At 39.7% G+C, this 20,840-nt stretch overlaps 1 protein-coding gene across 1 annotated transcript; it reads right to left on the bottom strand.

The window, feature by feature from the left end:
- Nucleotides 1-3,113: 3,113 nt before the first annotated feature.
- Nucleotides 3,114-19,832, bottom strand: LOC119737108 (CMP-N-acetylneuraminate-poly-alpha-2,8-sialyltransferase-like). Its single transcript, XM_038211202.1, has 7 exons — nt 18,987-19,832; nt 10,306-10,428; nt 9,889-10,066; nt 9,118-9,230; nt 8,673-8,762; nt 7,306-7,550; nt 3,114-6,448 (listed from the first exon to the last, which is right to left on the bottom strand). The coding sequence occupies exons 1-7, from the start codon at nt 19,238-19,240 to the stop codon at nt 6,183-6,185; spliced, it is 1,269 nt and encodes a 422-aa protein (XP_038067130.1). The 5' UTR covers nt 19,241-19,832; the 3' UTR covers nt 3,114-6,182.
- Between the last annotated feature and the right edge of the window lie 1,008 nt (nt 19,833-20,840).

Below are 20,840 nucleotides of genomic sequence, written 5' to 3'. Positions count from 1 at the left end.
AAAAGGTTTCAATTCTGGTTCTGGTAGGATACTACTCAACGCCCCTAAAAAGGAGCAAAACGAGTAGAGAGGTGCACTGGGTTTCTTGGTTGCTTTTTGATGATTGGTTACTGGTTGTAGTGCTTGTTGGCGGCTGCTTTGAACTTGTCTTTGTCTTAAATTAAATCACCATTTCCATATATTTCATCTGGCGCTCCATGTGTAGTTTGGGAAATAACCACACAAAATGGCGATATAACAGCTACTTTTTCTGAGCCACATACGTATCCCGTACGCGTACCATTTCTAATGGTTCATGTGCATGTGTACTCGCGTTTACATTATGTTCAGCAGGATATTTTGAAGGTTTTTTTTCACTCTTCGGTGGTGTGGCTATAATTATAGCCAATTCGACATCCAGCGGCGGCGGAGCTGTTTTCAAACTGGGCCGGGGGGGGGCATCAAAAGGGGCACTTGCTCAGTATAAAAGGCATATTCCGTCGGTGCAGCAGCGTACTCAGCATTTTTTTGTGGGTTTTTTGGCACACCCGTGCTGAAATTACGTTCTTTTTTACTGGACACTGTCTTGGTCTCCGTAAATCAAATAGTGGGCCGTGGTACCATGCATCTTCCAAAGTAGGGGCGCTCTTCAAAACCGGCCATCATGCAAACTACGCATTATGTGCCCATTTTCAGGGCGAATTGTAATGGTTTTCGGGCTTGGTTTTTATCTTCCTCGTTCATATCAGAAATGAAAACAATTATCCGAAATGTTAAGGCCAGTTTTGTTTTCATCTCGAGGGGGCACATTTATATCCGCAAGAGGGGCTCTTGGATAAATCGGGGGGGGGGGTGGAAGTGTCCCCCGGCCCCCCGTTCCGCCGCCCCTGTCAACATCTCGTGTGAGCAATTATTAACTGTTGGATACAAAAAAAGCAAATATTCAACAAGGACCGCGTGACGTGTTTTGTTTATATAAGAAACTGCATCGTTCACGAGAGTTTGCACATGCGTGAGTGAAATGTTGAATAGGCTTATTGGTAGCTGAATACGAAACACTCAATGGTTGACTTCATTGGCAACATCCCACTCACGCAATTGGTATTCATATCTAAATATTATTTTCCGAATTTTTTGGACAGAGATTAGTGATAGATTTTAATCCCAGTCTCACGCGTCGTTTCAACACACTGACTTATAGGCCTACTTGGAATCAGGGCTATTCTTAATACCATATGGATAATCAGAGGAGTGGCTGTCGAATTTAACTCTCACTCGTCTAGCTCTTTTTAACCACACACTGTTCTTTGCACACACCTCATCTGTCAAGGTTTCCTCCTCGTGTACTACTATTTCAGGCACATTTCCATAAAGTTCGGATGTTCTACATTTAGTCGGCCATTTTTTCGGACGTTGAATTCTCTGTGCCATAAGGTTGGCACCTATGATTGTCAAACAATGGCCGAATCTAGAACCGTTGATAAAAAAATAAGGGCCGTTTAGTAAGCAACTAAAGAACAAAAACACAATTTGAATTGGCACTTACAGATCACACCAGTACCTCCCACGATTGGATAATATCCTACAACAATCATCAAGGCCAGATATGGATCCATTCCGCCGCACAATCAAAGAATGTCTACTCGTCCGTGTGTACGCGTTTCTTCAAGTATCTGATGCCAGCGAGAAATGTAATGACCATACGCTTGGTCGTCTATGATAGATAATGCACTTGCGAGCACAACGTATAAGTATTTATAATTCCTTAGTCATCAACCCGTTAGGCAGGCAAGGAAAACATTGGTTTACCTCTCGCCTCGTGCATCCACGGGAGCTGTCTGGGTGTGGGTGTTCTTCATTAAAAGCACGGTGGTGAGAAATCTAGATGCGCCCTACATGCAAATAGCGTCTTTGATGTTTGCCAGGCGTAAGTAATGAACTTTGCAGCGTAGATCAATCCTTTCTGCCCTCAATGCTTCCATCAAGTTTAAACACCAATTTCGCTATACCGACGGCTGATCTATTTAACTAAAACAGGTGAAGTATGAGATGCGACTTTCAGAAAAACGGTCTCTTGATTATATTGTCTCGAAATGACATTGTGAGGGGGCGAGTCTGTTTCGGCGTGAGGATACCGGTTTTCCTACATGTCCAATTTGCATCCAACGGGTGAGAACTGGCTCAAGGGACCTTTTTTCCAATTTGTTCCCCCCCCCCCCCCAGATAGCATAGGATATTCTCTGTCTGCTAAATCGTGCGAGAAATTGATGTCATGTTAACACCACTGTCTTGGCAATAACATGGGCGGGTGTGTTTGATAGAAACATTATGCAGCCTATCCAAAACAGCAGGAAAACATTGCATTTTCAGCTAATTACCAGGAGATGGGAAATAACTTCAGTCATTGATGAAGCGAGAAATGTTTTAACTTGGCAACTGTGACATTGTGTCGGTTTTGACCGTTATTTTGTAAAATATAAGATGTACATGTACATCGACGTTTTAGGCCACTATAGGCCCGGTAGCGATTTTTTTTCCCATACCACACGCTCGCTAGTATATACATGTATATAGAATTATGCTGTTGGGCGCTATACATGTATATGCAATAATATAAAGTTTAAAACTACCACATCGATCGAGTCGCTGCTGTAGTGGCTTGGATACTACATTGGATTACAAATCCGATGGTGTGAGTTCGATTTCCATTGAATGTTTTTTTAATTTCTTCTTCTTTACTTCTTTTTTTCTCTTAAAAAGGTCTGTTAGTCATTTTTAACACTTTTCTTTTACCAATGTGTGGTTTGGATTTTTTTTTTCAAGGGAAAAAAAAGTCCGAGAACCTGACTTGCAACTCAACGCCTACTTCGAAATACGCCCATATGCATTCGTACAGAAAAAAAAGGCATGCGGAAAAAAATATCGCGGCCCGGTATGAGCTGCTGCAATTGCGTAAAATTGGTAGTGAACGACCGACAATCCATAGGAGCTGTTACAGTACTATTGTGAAATATTTTCAGTTATGTGGAAATGTATGAGCGCTTGCTGAGATAAATATTTGTTCTAATTAAATCATTTATATTTGGAGGCAGGGGGGAAATCTAACGACTTCATAAAAGACCAATTCAAAACGATTTGTTACCATATAAGTACTTTAATACAAACAAATAATTGTACCCAAATAATAATAACCTCAAGAGAAAGTTATAGTTTATAAAAACATAACGTTGATCATAATAAGACAGGGAAACCCTAAATGCAACTAAACAAATACTGTCGCAAAAAAGTCTTTTAACAATAGTTTACAGAGTATCTTACATTTAACAGTTTGGAGAAAAAAATACACATAAACATTAAGACGTTCCATTTATAAACACATATGGCATGAAAACTTTTGTTACAAGAGCAGAACCATTATATACAATCAACAATCCATAGCAGCTATATTTTTAGCATCTTTCGCGGGAAGACACTTGGTGTTTTTCAATTTGTGACTTACAATCTCGAACGGAAAATTATAGGAATGGACGGAGTTGATGGTGTCATTCTAAATTTCCTCCGTAAAAGGAAGAAACCTACGCGGTTTCTTCCCTTCCTGCCAATATTCCGATCCACTATTTGCATCTTTTAAAAGAAAAAGGAGTATACATGTACATGTAAATTACTTCACCTCTTCTCAAAATACATGTATTTACTTCTTAAATAGTGGTCATTTTGTCTAGCTGTTGCCTTCGCCTTGGAAATATTAAAGAGAAAAAAAATATTGCACCAACAACTGTACACATTACGATAACACTCATTCAATGGATAGCATTATAAAGTTTGTCCATATACACGGCATTGCTTAACAATGTGAAGTTCACGTGCCAGTCCTACTGGTACCCGTCCCACTGGCGAACCATATTCATCACGATAGCCAAAAGGCTGGCAACCCATTTTGCAAAGTTTAATAATGTTTTCCAAGTTATAAACAATTACGCTGGTGCACGTGCATATGTCCAGAGAACAAAGTGTTCTAACTTACGCGTGGTTTCATGCAACATATGTGCGGTTTTTTTAAGAATTCGTTCGTAAGTGCTTTAAAGAAAAAATACCACAGCCTCTGGATTTAGCTATAAATACGACTAACAGTCTTCATCTGTAGAATGTTAGTATCAAAAGCCTCATATCTGCCTGCCCTACCTAACGCATAGCCAATCATTACAGAAGTATTAAAAAAAATATAATCGCAGAGAGTTTCAAAGCCCCCGAGAGAATATCTCCAAAGTATGTCAATAGCACAACTCAACGTGTTACAAGTACTGTTTCTGAAAAGGGTTTTTCATTGATCATTTTCCCTGGGGTGAACGTAGGTCATATCCCCTGTTTCAACAATACAAAATATAAATACATGTACTGTAACAATGCAAAATACTGATTGTTGTTAGATACTGCTTAGCGCCATTATTATGCAGAGTAAACAAAGTATTATAATATTTTCTTGTATACCGTACTATTCATAAGGCAAATGCAATAAAGGCAATATGTACACTAGTACCTCTGTATAACACATCAAAATCGTAGCCATGATACTCGTCGCCAGTGGCTTATATTATGACATGTAATTTGATTTCGTTCTAATTTCTGGCTATATGGCAACCTCATCAATAGAAGAACGTTCCAGGAACGCGAAGTTCGACTATAAAGTTAACTTAAATACCTCTTTAGTCAAACCTCTTTAGTCAAACCTCTTTAGTATTGGTTTTATTTCGTGAGTGCACCGATCTCGGATTAAAACAACGCTACACATGTGTTATAATATACTGGGTGAGTAAAAAAAAAACGAAACACAAACGGCACTTTTCGAGATCCGTGGACAGAATTTTAAAACGATGTCTGTGTTAAAAATTCCGTTAACTGGAAAAGTACAAAAGTGATTCGAATGATTCTTGTTCTAAAAGAAAGCTTATAACTTGGATTTCATATCCTAGATTTCGAAAGTGCTACGGGCAAAATTTATGTTAAAAATTGGTCCTTCTATTTGGATTTCTTTTTTGTTTACTCACCCAGTATTCCAGAACACAAGGGACACAATCAAATCAAACAATTTTGATTTGACCAACATATATTGTAGGCCCTTCTCCGTTTGTTTTACATCAAACAAATAAGCATTGATCGTGTCCGAGGAACACATTCACAATGTAGAATGCTATTGATAGGCCTTAATGTCTTTATACAACATGAACCATTTAAAAGCACTTAGCGCTGCACCATCGAACATTCTTTTTCGTCAGCATTCTAAGAAATGTTTTCACGTAATGCAGTGCTGCAGCTTTATAATTTTACCTAGACACATAAACAAAAACTTATTTAAATTTAATGGTAATAATAAATATCAATCAAGCATTGGCAATTATTAAAACACATCAGAAGTTTAGGAGTGGCAACAACGTGGAAGAAGACAAACTGAAACATCGGCTTCGGTTTAGGCTGATTGTCTGCCGTTACCAAAGCACTTCCCAGTGTTGCACCTTCAGGCATTGCATTGGTGCAAAACAGGCTCACACACCGAGTACATGTACATGACCGCATCAAAGAGAAGGCTATGGCAATAATGTCGCTAAAAAAATACACGGATGGCTCAGACCCAAAACTTTATGTACAGGTAATAAGAATCAGGAATGGCAATTATGATAATAAATATCGACGGGACATTATTCTTTCCATCGGACAGAGTACCCGCGGAAATAAAACGCTGGTCCTAGTCGTCATATAGAAAAGCTCTCTTTTTTCGGCTAATAATTATTCAGTGTTTGTCCATCTTGACTTTATGGCCTTGTGAGCATAGAACACCTGAAATTGTAGGTAAGCGATATGTGCTTCATATAATAAAAATATTCACAAAACATTGGAAGTTATCCATGTACCCTGCACACATTCAGCAGTTCATCTTTGCTGATGAAACATAATGTCTCTGTTCAATGAGCATTGAAATCTGGCCCCAGGATTAGGCAAGCTCGAAAGACGAACCCCGTCATTTGTTCAATCATGCGCACTGCAGTCATGACTACTACCAGCCTGGGTTTTCAACGACAGAGGGCGTTTTAGCCAAGCTACGCCAGCTTGCAGTTGGAAGCTTTGGAAATCGATGTGGTGTTGTTCCATAAGAGGGAGATATTTAATTTTTAAAAAGGGGGAACGGGAGGTAGAAGGGTGGAAGAGTTTCATTCTTGACAACTACTGGCGTGCATTTTCAGCATTCCTAGTTTGTGCATCTGTACCAGCACTCCAAACTCGTCCTGCATTGAGTGAGCGCCGTTTGGTCCTGGTAGATTGTCAAAGTAGTGGTATCGGACTTTCCTTTGCCTGAATGACACCGTGTTGTTGTCAGGGTCTGTAGGGCTGTCTTCTACCGTAGTTCCGAAAGGCCAAAAGCCGTACAAGTGCGTCTCGTCACACATGGCTAACGACAAGTGGGTCACGTAAAAACCTACCAAGGATCAGGTGGAAAATCAGTTAAAAGGCGGTAAACAAAATAAATGCAGTCCCACTAACATCTTTGTGAAATAGTTTGTCGCAATGTAATGACTCACACAGAATTCAAAGGTTCGATCAAGAATTTCTTTTGAACCAAACGACAACCTGTAGTCATTAAGAGCATCACACGTATTTGCAATAGTGATTGTGACAACAGAGGGCGCTGGAGTCCACTTTTCTATAGACAAGAGACAAGGCTCAATTTTTAGCTGCTAAGCACAAAATAATGCCCAAGCTATTATAACTTTTAAAGTTCTGAGCAAAAATCTGCTGTGAATAGATTGCACAGTAATGCACACTGCAAATTAGTCAGGCTTGTAGCCTATTTTACTAAGCACAATTCATGAGGTTGAATTTGCGCCAGGATGATTTTTAATTTCATCATTGTATAACATTGAATACTCAGTGTTGTCTCGTGTGCTTGTGAAAGGCAAAACCCAATATTGAATATATTATTTATACTTGATAAAAGCCTCATACAATGAGAGGACATGCAAACCTTCACATCTTTGTGCTAGTTTTCGAGTAGATGACTGTCTTGTACACATACGAATCAGGTGTCAAATGTACGCTTGTTAAACTTCAAATAGTTCACACCACGGCCATGCAGAAGTCAATCAGAATAGCGACGGGGCACTTCATCACAGTACACGTGCACGAGCCCCACTCCAATGGCGAAAGCATTTTGCAAAGCAACTGCCTATGATTATCTGAACAAAAGTTGTTAGCAAAATCCTTTTGCCATAGAAGGGGGATTCGTGGTAGAAGTGAGCCCGGGTTGGTCTGTAATCGGAGAGATTGTATACTAACCTGTGGACATAAACTGCGTCAAATTCCTGTGACTCCAAAAGTACTGGACGGCGATATAATGATACGGGTTGGCGATAGCTGTCCTAGGGTTACCTCCCCCGTGGAAATCAAGTGACCGTTTTGCCTGGAGACAAACCTCCACCATCTTGACCGATCCAATGCACGGAAGCCACAGCATGCCGTTATACTCGCCAATTTCCTTTGCGAATTTCTCGTGGTCTGCAATGTCTTTAAGGCGTCGAAATCTGTAGCGTAAAATGATATAACATAAAAACTGCAATGACATAAAACTACTTGTACCATGTTATTGCTTGACATTTCCTTTTATTTAATATATCAACATACAGAAAATATAAAATATTTCGCCAGAAAATGCGCATTAAAAAAGAACGTCTTGCTGGAATTGGGTCGATGTCCTTGTTGCGATGCATTATCAATTTCACGTAAACTATAGAAAAGGGATGCATTTTCTGAGCAAACCTTAAATTGATACCTGACTTTTTCGATATCACAAAATCAAACAGCGAGTGTAAGGCAATAGAGTTGAAACTTTAAAAAAAAAAATTACAGACTGACATTGATTCAACCTATGAGAATTTTGCGTTTACACCTCTCGGTCGATATGCTCTGATGTCATCCATGACCTGCGCGCACATACATCCGGTGTCACGGTCTCACTTCTCCGGCGTGCTAGCTTCTCCGCAGAGGGAAATTTCGCCTAAACACGCATGCGCAAGTTGCGCAGTAGTGTACATTTCGCCAACTTTATTGTGTGCTGAGTCCTTTGGGGTTGTACGGGTGCACGTGTAATCTTTGGATATTTGTATGTACAAATGTATACGTTACAAGGTACCAGTCGAATCCAGAATTTTCGTGGCGCGCGGAACTCCCAATACACTGTACATGTAAAGATGTGAAGGATACACATGGTTGCAAAAATAAAGACAACCACGAACGAGCATGGAACACAGACCTTTCACAGACCAAGGAGCCATGCACAGACCAAGGAGTTCGTTCTTAATTATTCTTCCATACACACACGTACACACACACGCTGTTGCAAGACCATGGAATGACCCAGGCAATGGTCCTCTCTACATGCTCTAAGCTTCATCCACAGGAAGTGTTACATAACACATCCTTGGGTGGACTGGGTAGACCCCATAGCACCGCCCGAGGAAAAGTAAGTACAGCGGACACATGAGCATGTATCGTGCTCATGTAACGTGCACTGTAACGTGCTCCATTATCCGCCGCATTCACCCGGAGAATCCAGCACGCCGGAGAAGTGAGACCGTGACACCGGCTAGGCATGCTGTGAAACAATACGTTGGCGCGATGGCAAGCTCATAGCAGGTTGGGCATACCTGTTATTGATGATGCTTGGGTTCATGGTGGATAGGTTGGATTTCCGTCCGGCGTCCACAACAAAAGGACGAAGAGGTGGCACGTTGGATCTGTTGGATTACATTGTTTGTTAATTGTTATTTCATTTGTAAAATAAGGAACCTATAGGTTATTTATCTTTAAAAAACATCAACCGTGATGGTCAACAATCAAAATATGCAAATTCGGTGTGCCAACTGGTCATTCGGGATAAACAAAATAAACAAAGGAGCCTTATTTGGTCTTTCTGCAATCTGCAATTGGTTGGTTTAGTGTGCATTCAACAAATGTTAATCTTAGCAGCAACATTTTATACTTCTACATTGTCATACTTATCATCCCTTATGATCTTGACATAAACTTCTTCATTGCGCAGAAACCAAATGCCGATTAGGAATTGGCTTTAAAAAAAAAAACACACGATACCTGAACACAAAGTCTGCCTTGTCGATGTCTTTCCCGCATTTGCTGTTCCAGAGAATTCCACTGTTTCCAACGACGCTACACCGCTTGAACGTCTTCCCATGGAAAGGAGAGGCCTACAGTGCAAAAGTGAACCGAGTAAGTATCTGAGCAGTCGAATCACTAGTCTGTAGTTAATTGGTGGGATCTCGCTTGACTGACAAGTCCTTTTGAGTCCCTAAGTTCTGTTATTATTGTCGCCAAGGCCACAAAAATGAAGGGCCCACATTGAAATATATAAATCTTCCCGACGCGAAAATACCATCATGCAACCAAAGGCCATAACTCGATTTCAAAGAGCTGCCTACATAACGATTTTAGCTGAATTAAATTTTAGCTAGACAAAATTAACAGTTTGTCTGTTAATTGTTAGCTAAATTGCAAATTAAATTTGGTCTTGTATGACCACAAGTTTTGGTTGAATTTAACAGAAATTCTAACCCAAACCGTTGCTTATAGAACTCCCCAATTTTGGGTAGTTGCAGTTTTCACCCTGTCTTGGGTGAAGTTAACCCATGCAATTTTCAGTGTGTATTGGCAGAAATGGAACCTGTTATTAAACGGAAGTTGGATATGATACAAAAATACTGCAAAAATGTGGCCTTAACTGATAAATGTCCCAAGGTTTCTGAATTGAAGCAAAATTGAATAAAAACACAATTTGGGTAGTTGCAGTTTTCACCATTTCTTTGGTAAAATTAACCCAGGCAATTTTTCAGTGCACCGTTAGCCTACCACTGGAATTTCGTCGAGAATTTCCTGCGTAATGTTGAAGTAATACTTGACTCCATCCTTTGCACCCAAAGTGTTGGTGAATGCGTACGGCAGACTATCGCCAAGCTTGACGTTTTGATGGTTTAAAATCACCTCATCTTGTGCGGTCATATTTCTTGTTTGCCTATAAAACACATCTCTGGAAAACATAAACAGGTGAAACGATTTCAGTTCGTACAAAAATTTTCAATGACATTGAATTATCTTTGAAGGGGGCGTGCTAAAAACTTGATTTCTATTACTCAAGTCAAGGACTTATACAAAGTAAAGCACACATTTGAGATGAAGTGCGATTTGTAAAGTGGCATTATGGTACACATCAGTATGCATCATTGGAACTGCACACCGCCCTCTATTGTTTCCAAAAAGATATCTCACCTGAATGAGGCTAAATTCTTGCGATTTGGCATCCATGGCGCTGATAATACCTTGTTATATAAATACAATAGCTGGTCGTCGGTACTCGAGAATGTCCGAATGTCCAAGGGATCTGTACTGTCCCTATAAAAGTAAGAAAAAACATATTAATAAGGATGAACTTAAGCGAGTCCAATAATTATGTGTGATTCAAAATAGAGAGGCCTCGTTAGCTACAAATGTCATGTATAACCAATACAAATGTAGTACCAAATACACGGACCCATATGGCATCATTTTTCGTTAGTTGTGCATTGTCAACACTGAATTCAAAGAGGTGCAAAAAGAGGTGCCTTTTTACCCCCCCCCCCCCCCCCCCGCACAAACACAGTGCCCCTTATGAAAGTAGACCCCACTTTCACCACTGTGTGTAAGTAGCGCTTAAGCTTTTTGGCTGAACGCACGGATATCAACCGGCAAATTTGACTCGGGGAGGATTTAAGCAAGCGAGAAAAAATTTGTTAACGAGTTTTTTGTACAGATAATTGCATTTGTTGTTTTAATGAAGATATTCAGCAGAACGAAAACTACGCGGTCTAAATTGTATGGAGCAGGCAGAAACTACTCCTAATTACATTTGTGAACTGAGCATAATAAAGGGTGGGTCAAGAAAAAGCGGAACCCAAACCCCCAAAACTTTATATTAAATATTTAAAACAATATGTCACCAAACATTATAATGACTGGAATTAAGCAAATTTATTAAGCTACTTTTAGAAAGAAAAAAATACTGGAATTGCTTGGACGAAACAGGTGTTAGGGTCATTGCGTTTAATTGGTGATATTCTTTGAACGAATCGAGCAATTTCAGTATTTTTTTTTATCTTAAAGTAGCTTATGAAATTGACTTTCCAGTCATTATTGTGTTTGTGTGCCTCATATTTTTTTACATATGAAATGTATTTTTGGGGTTTGGGTTCCGCTTTTTTAAACTAAAAATCGTAATGTTATGGAGGACACAAAAGCAGGCGCTATTTGAAGTGGTTACACATCTGAGTAAAAACAATACAGATTACCCACTATAGGGAGCCTATACTTAAATAAGGCCAATTCAGTTATCCAAGGGTTTTTGAGCGGGGGGGGGTGTTAACGGGTTTGGATCCAGGCCTTGATTGGGTTTGCCCGCATCCCCTCCCCACTTACGAAGTAAAATGACGAAGTAAAATGACAAAACGCCAATCCAGAAAACACGCCACTCATCAAATTAACTTGAAAACAAACAAATAAATCCCCTACGAAATGATTACACAATCCAGCCACGATCTGACGCATCATTAAGCTATCGACAGGGAAAAAAATTAACATAAGAATTTAAAACATGTACATGTAGTGGCTAATACACACCCAACCTTTTTATGAATAAGGTGTTTAGAAATAAATAAATAATGATACTCGTGTATATTTGTGGAACAAGCCCCTTTATAAAGTTCATGGTAACAATCTGTGCACTGACAACGCTAGATGAGACATCATGACGACAGCAAAAATCGTTTGAAAATGTTTGTCTTTTCACTGGCAGGTCAAATAACTAAATTAAGATTGTCTGTGTCTTGATTAACATGGGTGGGTCGGTTATTAAAATGTTGATGTCAGAGACATAAATTAATGTTCCGGAGAAAACATCCGCTGACCGGGTTTATGTACATGGATCCAACGGCATTTAATGATGGTGTAAAATCTTACGTAATGTACATGTACAAACGGCAACGCCATGCAAACATATAAATACGAACGAATGCGTTAATAAGAGGCTAGGCTATATCAACAGACAACATATGATGAGGCATTTGCCAGGACGACCATTATTACTCATCCCAAGATTAGATAACTAAATTAATCAAACCAATAAGATCACCATCTAATGGCGACGCACACTAACGTCCACCCAAGCTCGAGAGAATCACGATAAATTTCGCAAAACATTAAGCTGCTGAGTCAAACATTCACGGCAGAATATGATTTGTTTACAATGTGAAACTTGAAAACCTGCAGTGTGACAAATAAATTTTCATGCATGTAAAATTTGGATACATAAATATGTCATAATCAAAATTCACATTCTATATTCTAAGGCAAAAATAGCGGGGGGGGGGGTCTTCCAACTGAGCTATCCAACCTTAAACGTGGTACACCATCGCAATAACATGTGCAAAACCAACCTCGTTTCCATGGGTATGATCTTGCTGCGCCATGTTGTTTCCCATCATGCCTTGCGCGATCTAAACCCTTGGATTGGTCTAATTTAAATGTGTCAGAATATGACACATTTGAATTAGGACTGCAGTCGATATCTAACGCGCGACGTCATGTTTAAAACGTTACAAGTTGTGTTTTTGAAGCATAAAATTTCGACGTCGAGTTATTTAGCAAGGATTTGTATTAAATGTACGTACGAGGTTAGTGAAGGAACGCGCACGCGCCCATGGAGTCGAGGCTGGTGCAAAACATGCCTCCTGATGTCAGGCGCATCTCCGCAACATCAGTTTTATTTTATGTAAATGTTGTCATTCTCTGAAGAAAGATACACGTACTGTGTTCCTTTAATAAAGGCGTCCCCAATACAGTCGAGTCTCGTTAATACAAACTCATTCGGACCTAGCCAAATTGTTTGTTATATCAGAATTTTGTATTAAGAGGAACATCAGTCCCATTCATTGTGCACATAAATGCACAGTCGGGACTAAGGCTTTATGTTTGTTATAACCAGAATTTTGTAGTAACAGAGTTTGTACTAACTAGATTTGACTGTATTGGTATAACTTTGCGTCTTTTTCAGAAAATTGTGTTGATTAACGCGCAAGAAATCAGTTTCGTGGACTTTCACCGATCTTTGGATCATCCTCTCCTATTATGGAGGTTTTGTTAAACTATGAAAAATCGCGATTTAAATCAAACGATTTTATTTTCAATTGCTGATTTAAATCACTTTTTTGAGTCTTATATTTGGCAAAATTAATTGATTGGGGATCAGTTTAATCTTTTAAATCAACTGATTCCACTTAATCAGTGGCGTAACCTCGGCTCGACTCGAGTCACTGCGAGCAAATGACTCGACTCGACTCGAGTCCCTCATCAGAATGACTCGACTCGACTTGAGGAAGGCTTAAAAGACTCGATTGGTGCTTTTCATTTAACTTTATTTATGTTTGTAATTTTGTGGACTATTTCTAAACACGATTACATGTTAACAAAGCTTTGTAGAAACAAGGGTGAGATCAACGTCATAACCTGAAAACAAAATAGGCTCTTCTGTCCATTACAATTATAGGCAAATGCGAATCAGCAGAAAAAGGAATCCAGAAATTGGAGTCCAGATATGTGAAAACTATTTGCTAGTTCATTCAATCGAATTCTCTTTCAACCTCTTTCTGAGGCCTTTAACGAATTTGAATGAACGCAACGACTATATAAATTTGACATATTTATCCAAAAAAACGAAATAGAACGACTCGTTTTGATGCTCGAATGCTCATTTAAGGGAGCATTCACTTAAACCGAATTTGAATGGGCCTCGGTTCAAATTGAACGATTTTTTGATGAAATTGGTCCGGAAAAAAACTATGTCCCTCAAAGCGGGATCCTTCTAACAGAAAAAATATTAAAATCACAGCTTCAATCATTCAACGACAAATGCACATGGATGATAAAAATTTTGGTAAAATTGGCAACTCCCTAAAATAAAAGACTTGATATTGAAATTGATGTCTTGGGTGTAGAGAAGTCACAAAATCTTCAAGAAAAGTTGTCTTCCGTTTGACCTCAAGAATGTAGGTCATGTTTGCCTATACCAAAAGCCCTGCACCATTATAATTACATAGGTGTCTGTTTGCACACTGTATTTCAGAGTTTGTCCATTATGCCGTTTCTCAATCACATCATCAACCACACGACGTCGCAACAGGCCATTAGACTTGTTGTCCATTAGGCCACTATCTGGGGATTGGTCCATGCAGTTTATAATGGCATCTATCCATTCATTCTTGTCTACATCGCGTAGTGTGTGCTTTGTTTTATATACCCCAGCCCCTTACTAGTCTCTTACAACGTCTGGCTTTAATTACCCGGGTGTTAATTACTTTTTCAGAATTTGCATTTCTGCAAATTAGATTTCGTAATAAAAATAAGGAGCGCCGTTTTGTATGGATGACCTTCAGTTGGCGTCAATATAACGGAGATAATTTTTGCCCCAAACAGAAAGGGAAATATGTTTATTCAGTTAAGGTTATTTCTGTCGAGAATTCAGTGATTTTGAGGGTTACATATAAAAACTGTAAATTTCCCCCACCCTTTACGGTTGAGTCACAATAGTCCGAAGTACCATTGGTCCGAAATCCCATTGGTCCGACGTCCCATTGGTCCCACGTCCCATTGGTCCGACGTCCCATTGGTCCCACGTCCCATTGGTCCGACGTCCCATTGGTCCGACGTCCCATTGGTCCGACGTCCCATTGGTCCGACGTCCCATTGGTCCGACGTCCCATTGGTCCGACGTCCCATTGGTCCGACGTCCCATTGGTCCGACGTCCCATTGGTCCGACGTCCCATTGGTCCGAAGTCCCATTGGTCCGACGTCCCATTGGTCCGACGTCCCATTGGTCCGATGAAACATAATACTGTGTAGTTCCACTGGTTCAGGTTGACTGACCCTAACCCTAACCCTAATCCTATGGGACGTCGGACCAATGGAACGTCGGAACAATGGGACGTCGGACCAATGGGACGTTGGACCAATGGGACGTCGGACCAATGGCACTTCGGACTATAGAGACGTTGCCCGCCCCCCCCCCCCCCTTTACGGCCGTCCATAGATTATAAACCAGACTAGCAAAAACATATGACGCGCAAAAAGTTCCTGTGTCAACGACACTATAGGTCTTGTAAACTGTTTAAAACCAAACTGTACAGTATTGAATATATGTCCCTTACTGAAAAGAACATGACAAGTGAAAGCTGTTCTTTCTGATATTTAAGATCCGTATATACGATAAAATTATACGGTTCTACGTAGAAAATTATTACCCATGCAATCATTAACAAACGAAAGTATGTGCATGTTAATCATGAATGTAATATCCTAGGCTCGAAATGGACGAGTTACGCATAATATTAAGACCATCTGGGCCAAAGTAACATTATAATACATTTTATTAAAAACCAAACAGAATGTACAAATTGTGTATTCTGTTTGGTTTCTAATTTGCACGTACGTAGTTACGACCACACAAAACTATGACAATTATTACAGCACCCAACAGGTCACACAAACCGAATGTTAAGGGGAGTTATTATTATACGAAGCAGGATTTTCTTTCCCTTTCGAAATGAGAATTCATACATTAGATTTACGCAGACCTATCTCCTACAGCTCATCATTACCAAAATAATAAAAGTCACCGATGAAAAGCAAACATGCAAGGCCATGTCAATACGTAAACACCAAAATGACGTCAATCGGTGAGATTGTTTTTTTCGTCGTACTTCAGTGGCATTTACCACATGGAAGTGGGCATAACCATAACGACGTCAAGGTTGTTGATATCTTTGTTGATTTAAGTAAACAAGAGTATATTTTGTAGAACACTGAACATTAATTTTCAAAGAAATCGGTTTTATTTTAGTGACATTTATATACATAAACGACATCATGTGCAAATTACGTGTCTTAATGGGCCGAATACAAAAGACCATTACTTGTAAAACATCCTATAAACATGCGTGAAAGAAAGTAACATGTTTATTTGTTATAAAGTGCACGTTGCGAGTGCAGACATTGACTGGGGCATCTTAATTGGCGAACTGGCACATTTGAGTATCACGACCGAATAGATTACCGCCTTTGAAATTAACTCGTATAAAACAAAGGCTGATAACTTTCTCGCAAGAACGAAAAATATATTTTCTCAAGGGAATAAATCTAGGATTTTACACGACCAACATATAGGCTAACTCAGATTTAAGCAGGAAATCAAAACCAAATTGAACGTCCGAACTGAATTTAAAGGACCTCAATATCGTAGGCCCTTATATATGTCCTACGTCAGAATAGACTTGTTTCGTTAAGGCGGAGCTAGAGGGCAATGTTCTTACATCTCTTGAATAGTGCATTAAATGTTAATAAATACATTTGATAAACTAAAATAACAAAGGATGCCCTCTGAGACTCCCGCAACGCATAATTATGTATGCCTACGGGCTTTAATTACACACCCATCTCTATGTACATGTACATGTACATGTACATGTATATATACGTGAACCAAAGCCAACATGTGCCGCTTATGGTGGTATTCAAATTCAATGATGTTTGGAAGTTGCGGGGCCCTTGTTGTGTTTTCGTTATCAGCTTTACACGCCCAACAGACCACAACACACCATGGCAACAATGGGCTTAAACTCGGCTGTGGAATATTTACATTTCAATGCAGACTCGCGATCGATGCATCATGCATGACACACACAAATTTACATAACACTGGTCAAAACCTTGGACGATAGCCCTGCTAGCTGATATGCAATAATCCGTGTCACAATTTCAAAATTAACTGTGTTTTTTATTTGGTATAAGAAAACTACTAAGTAAAGAGGAACTGTAAAAACAAAATGCTTCCTCGAACGCAATTTTAGGATGTTCAATAAAATAATCAATACATGGAAGGCTGGTGCATAAATTTACTAAATGTACTGAATTGTGCACCGCAATGATTATGCAGAAGAGGCATGCGCACGTACCCTGGTACGTGTAATTGGTATACCAAGCATAAATTTAATTGAGTCCCATAGCAAAAAAATGGAAATGACAAATATTCAAGGACAATTTCGGTTTCATCGCACTGAGAACAAGAGCACTGCAGTGACGAAACAATGCTATGACTAATCCAAGCGAAGCATCATTATACACGAATTATCGATAATTAACTCAACCATGGCTACGTCGCGCTTGGGACCGCAGCTGCTCAAGATCAATTGGATTCAACACAATTTGCGAAGAAAAGGTTTCATGCATGCTTGTAGTGACGAAAATCAGGGGGAATGCTATATCACTTGACAATGGATACGTGAAAAATGCGGGGGGCCGTAAAGACCGTTTTTAAAAAAAATAAACGGCACACTAGTGACGTATCACATAAAAGCACTTATTGTGATCGTCGCGTTTCTTTCTTTCTTTCTTCGGGCAAACGCTCACAAATAAAATGCTATATCTGCCAAATTTCCTGGCCGATTTCAGCCAAATTCGGACAGGATTTTCCTAGACCCGAGTTATCACCTAATGGCCAGTATAGAGTAATTTTACTGACACAGGTACAACGCCTTTTTGCCAAAATTCTTTACCTGGTTTGACCCAATTTTCGTCAATGGGCCTTATGCACGAGTCGGCCACATTGAATTGAAAGTGAGGTAAAATCTTAATTTTGGAACTTGCGAAGAAAGGAGTAAGCGATTTCAGTCTGCTTCAAATAATAATTTAAAATTTGTAATAAAACATTCCCTAATGTCAATTAACCAAAAAATGACAGTAAAATAAGGATGCATTATACCTGCATAAATAGTCTGGCGCCATCCCATTCAACGGTTACAATAAATGAAATACATTCTGGGAACTCGACAAAAATTGCCAACTCGTGCACAAGGCCCACGACATTCTAAGCCCATACCCCATACAGTATTTTAGTAGATTTCAGGACTCCATTTCAGGTAGTGGTGACTTACTGGTCATTTTGTCATATCTGCCAAATTTCATGGCCGATTTCAACAAAATTTTGACAGGATCTTCCTTGAACTGAGTCCTATCTTAAGTAACCAGCATGTTTGGTCAATGGTCACCCAGTGGTCACTAATTTTTTTTGCCAACATATTCTTCACCTGATTTGAACAATTTTTCGTCAATTACATACTTAGCCCATATACAGCATTTTAGAAGATTTCAGGTAATGGTCACTCAGTGGTTATTTTAGGAAAATGTGCAACACTCAAACAAATATGCTTCTTCTCCTAGACACTTAGGTCAATTTTAGCCAAGCTTGGTGAAATATGCATCCCTAGCCCAAGCTCCTTCGGACGGTATTCACATTTTGGGTTCAAATGTCACCAACTGGTAAGTAGGGGTCAATTTGCGAAAATTTACAAAATGCCAGAACTTTTCGAATTTTGCCGTTTTCAGCCAAACCTAGTCAGATGCTTTTGCAACTTGGGAGCATAGCAGTTTTTTAGCGTGCGGGTCATTTCAGACAAAGCTTTCAAAAGGCTATTTAGGCGGATACCCGTGGTTCGTGAAGCACATTGAGCTCTCTGCTTTTTAGGTTTAGTCATGCATGCGCACGTATTTCAAGAATGGATGCATGGTGTCGCGATGTCGCTATGATTCACCAGTAAATTATGCATTTATTATGGAGGAATAAGAAACGAAACTAGTAAAAATGACCGGCTTGCGTCGTCTTTTCGTGCAGTGTACATGTATTACCCATTAAGGCTACACTAACGGAAAGAACAGTTGTAGAAATTGATGGGGAATTTATAATGTAGATATGGAAAGATAAGAATAAAGATGGGGAGAAAGGCAGGGTGGGGAGAGAGTGGTCGCCAATGAAAGGTGGAAATGGCGGGGGGATTGTGTCGAGAAATTATCCTACTAATACTATACATACCCATTCGGTCCTTGGTCCTTATACGCGTCGTATTCTTCATTAGCTTCGTTGTAGTTATCAAACACTTTGTATTTGTACGGATTAGGAGCATTTTTGGCATGGGCATCAGCCGAGCGTTTGGCATCTCGAGTCCGACTACGCGGTGAAGTCCGCGGTCCACCATGATGATTCCCTCCTCGCAGTGTGACTATGACCATCAAGATCAAAAAGCAGGACACAAAATACAGGAAAGTCCTTCTTTTCCCCACAATCATGATTTGGCTGACCCAGTAGAGTCTACGTGGGATGGGGAGAATGGTATTCCACTCCTATCATGAATTTCGGGTTCGGTGTAAGTTGTCAACGTTGCTTCGTGTGTACGTACGGCCTCTCAGTAATACTCCGTGCATGCAGCCAGGGTGTGTTGTCAACGTGCTGGTACGTCCCAAGCCTGTACAAATATCAAAAACCCGCCGAGCTATTGTACGCGAGTGCGTGTTTCGTTCTGCACTGTAGTCGTCTTTTGTTGTACTGTGCGGTTGCGAACATAAACTGTGGGCCATCAGTTCATGATGGCAGATGCCGCCGTTCGAAAAAGCGGGCTTCCAGCTGTTGTAGACGGGGTTAGAGAGGTGAATAAAAAAGAAAAATGGCGTTGCGTCCTGATTACTGGGACGCGACCTTAAAAAATGAACTTGCTTCTCGGTGGTTCGAATTTCGGGTTGGTCAGGACATCCCTAATACAATGTACGACGTCAATGTAGCCGTGCGGACGCTCACACGTCACGCATGCAAACGGAAACTCATCAGTTTAGGTTTCCTTACCATCAGACCAGGATATGATCCGCAGAGGTCATTCACAATGCTATACCTGTATTTGTTCATATACAGGGTCATCCGTCTGACGAATGATCGGTTTGTGCATCCGGGGTCATGTAGAATCAATAGCTTGAACTGTGTATTTATCCCCGGCTATGCTAGAATTATTCATAATTATGTTGAATCGGTCTCGTGTACTGCACGAAATGTAAGCCCAGCTAAATAACGGGTTTGGCCATTAGCGATTCTCAATTTTAATGATTCATTGTTGTGCCCAAGTTAGACACAGCGGAGTAGAGGCTAGCGGAAACCCCTTTAAAGACACAACATGAACGGAGATATAAACAAATCACATCTACAAATAGGAACAACTGGATAGCAGGAACTTATCTTGCAATACATTTTAGTAAGTTATTTTTATCGAAGGAAATCTATCCATTCCGGGCGTATAATGAGCGCTTGTTCATGAAATCTGTTTGAAAATTCACTGTACATGAAAATAGTTTCATGAACTGTTACATAATTGTCGTCTCCGTTAAAGAAATTGATACTTGTATCAAAAAAAAGCAAAACAGATATACTTTTTGACATGTTTTAAACATTATCTTGAGCTCACGTTTTTCCAACCGGTCGAGAAAATTTGATTAATCCATTGTTTAAACGTTCATGAGTTTTAAAACAAAAAAGTCAAATGTGTCTTTAAAGTTTAGCCCATATAACTGCAGACCATTGAAAGAAAAATGCAAACAGTTCTTGTATTCCAAATAGAGTAACTCTCATTAATATTTATTGTGACTTCATTTTTACTTCTAACTACACTGAACCAAAAAAAGAAAATCCCCCTTCCAATACTGTTTGTCTAACTCAAAAACTACGGAGCACCTCTCGCTCAAATAAGGACTAATCAGTACAGACATTCCTTAGCAATCCAGCCATACTCTTTGTTTGGCCCAAAACAGTTATAATGTGTTCGAATTTATGTAATTTATGACAAATGATACCAAAAACAGTTGCAAGTTGTGGTTCACACTCACCTTGCACGTATACAAAAGTGCA

The sequence above is a fragment of the Patiria miniata genome, unplaced genomic scaffold, assembly GCF_015706575.1.
Source record: "Patiria miniata isolate m_02_andy unplaced genomic scaffold, ASM1570657v1 HiC_scaffold_3, whole genome shotgun sequence".
NCBI classification, from domain to species: domain Eukaryota; kingdom Metazoa; phylum Echinodermata; class Asteroidea; order Valvatida; family Asterinidae; genus Patiria; species Patiria miniata.
The sequence above is the reverse complement of the archived record's forward strand: the minus strand, read 5'-3'. Positions and strand labels throughout refer to the sequence as shown.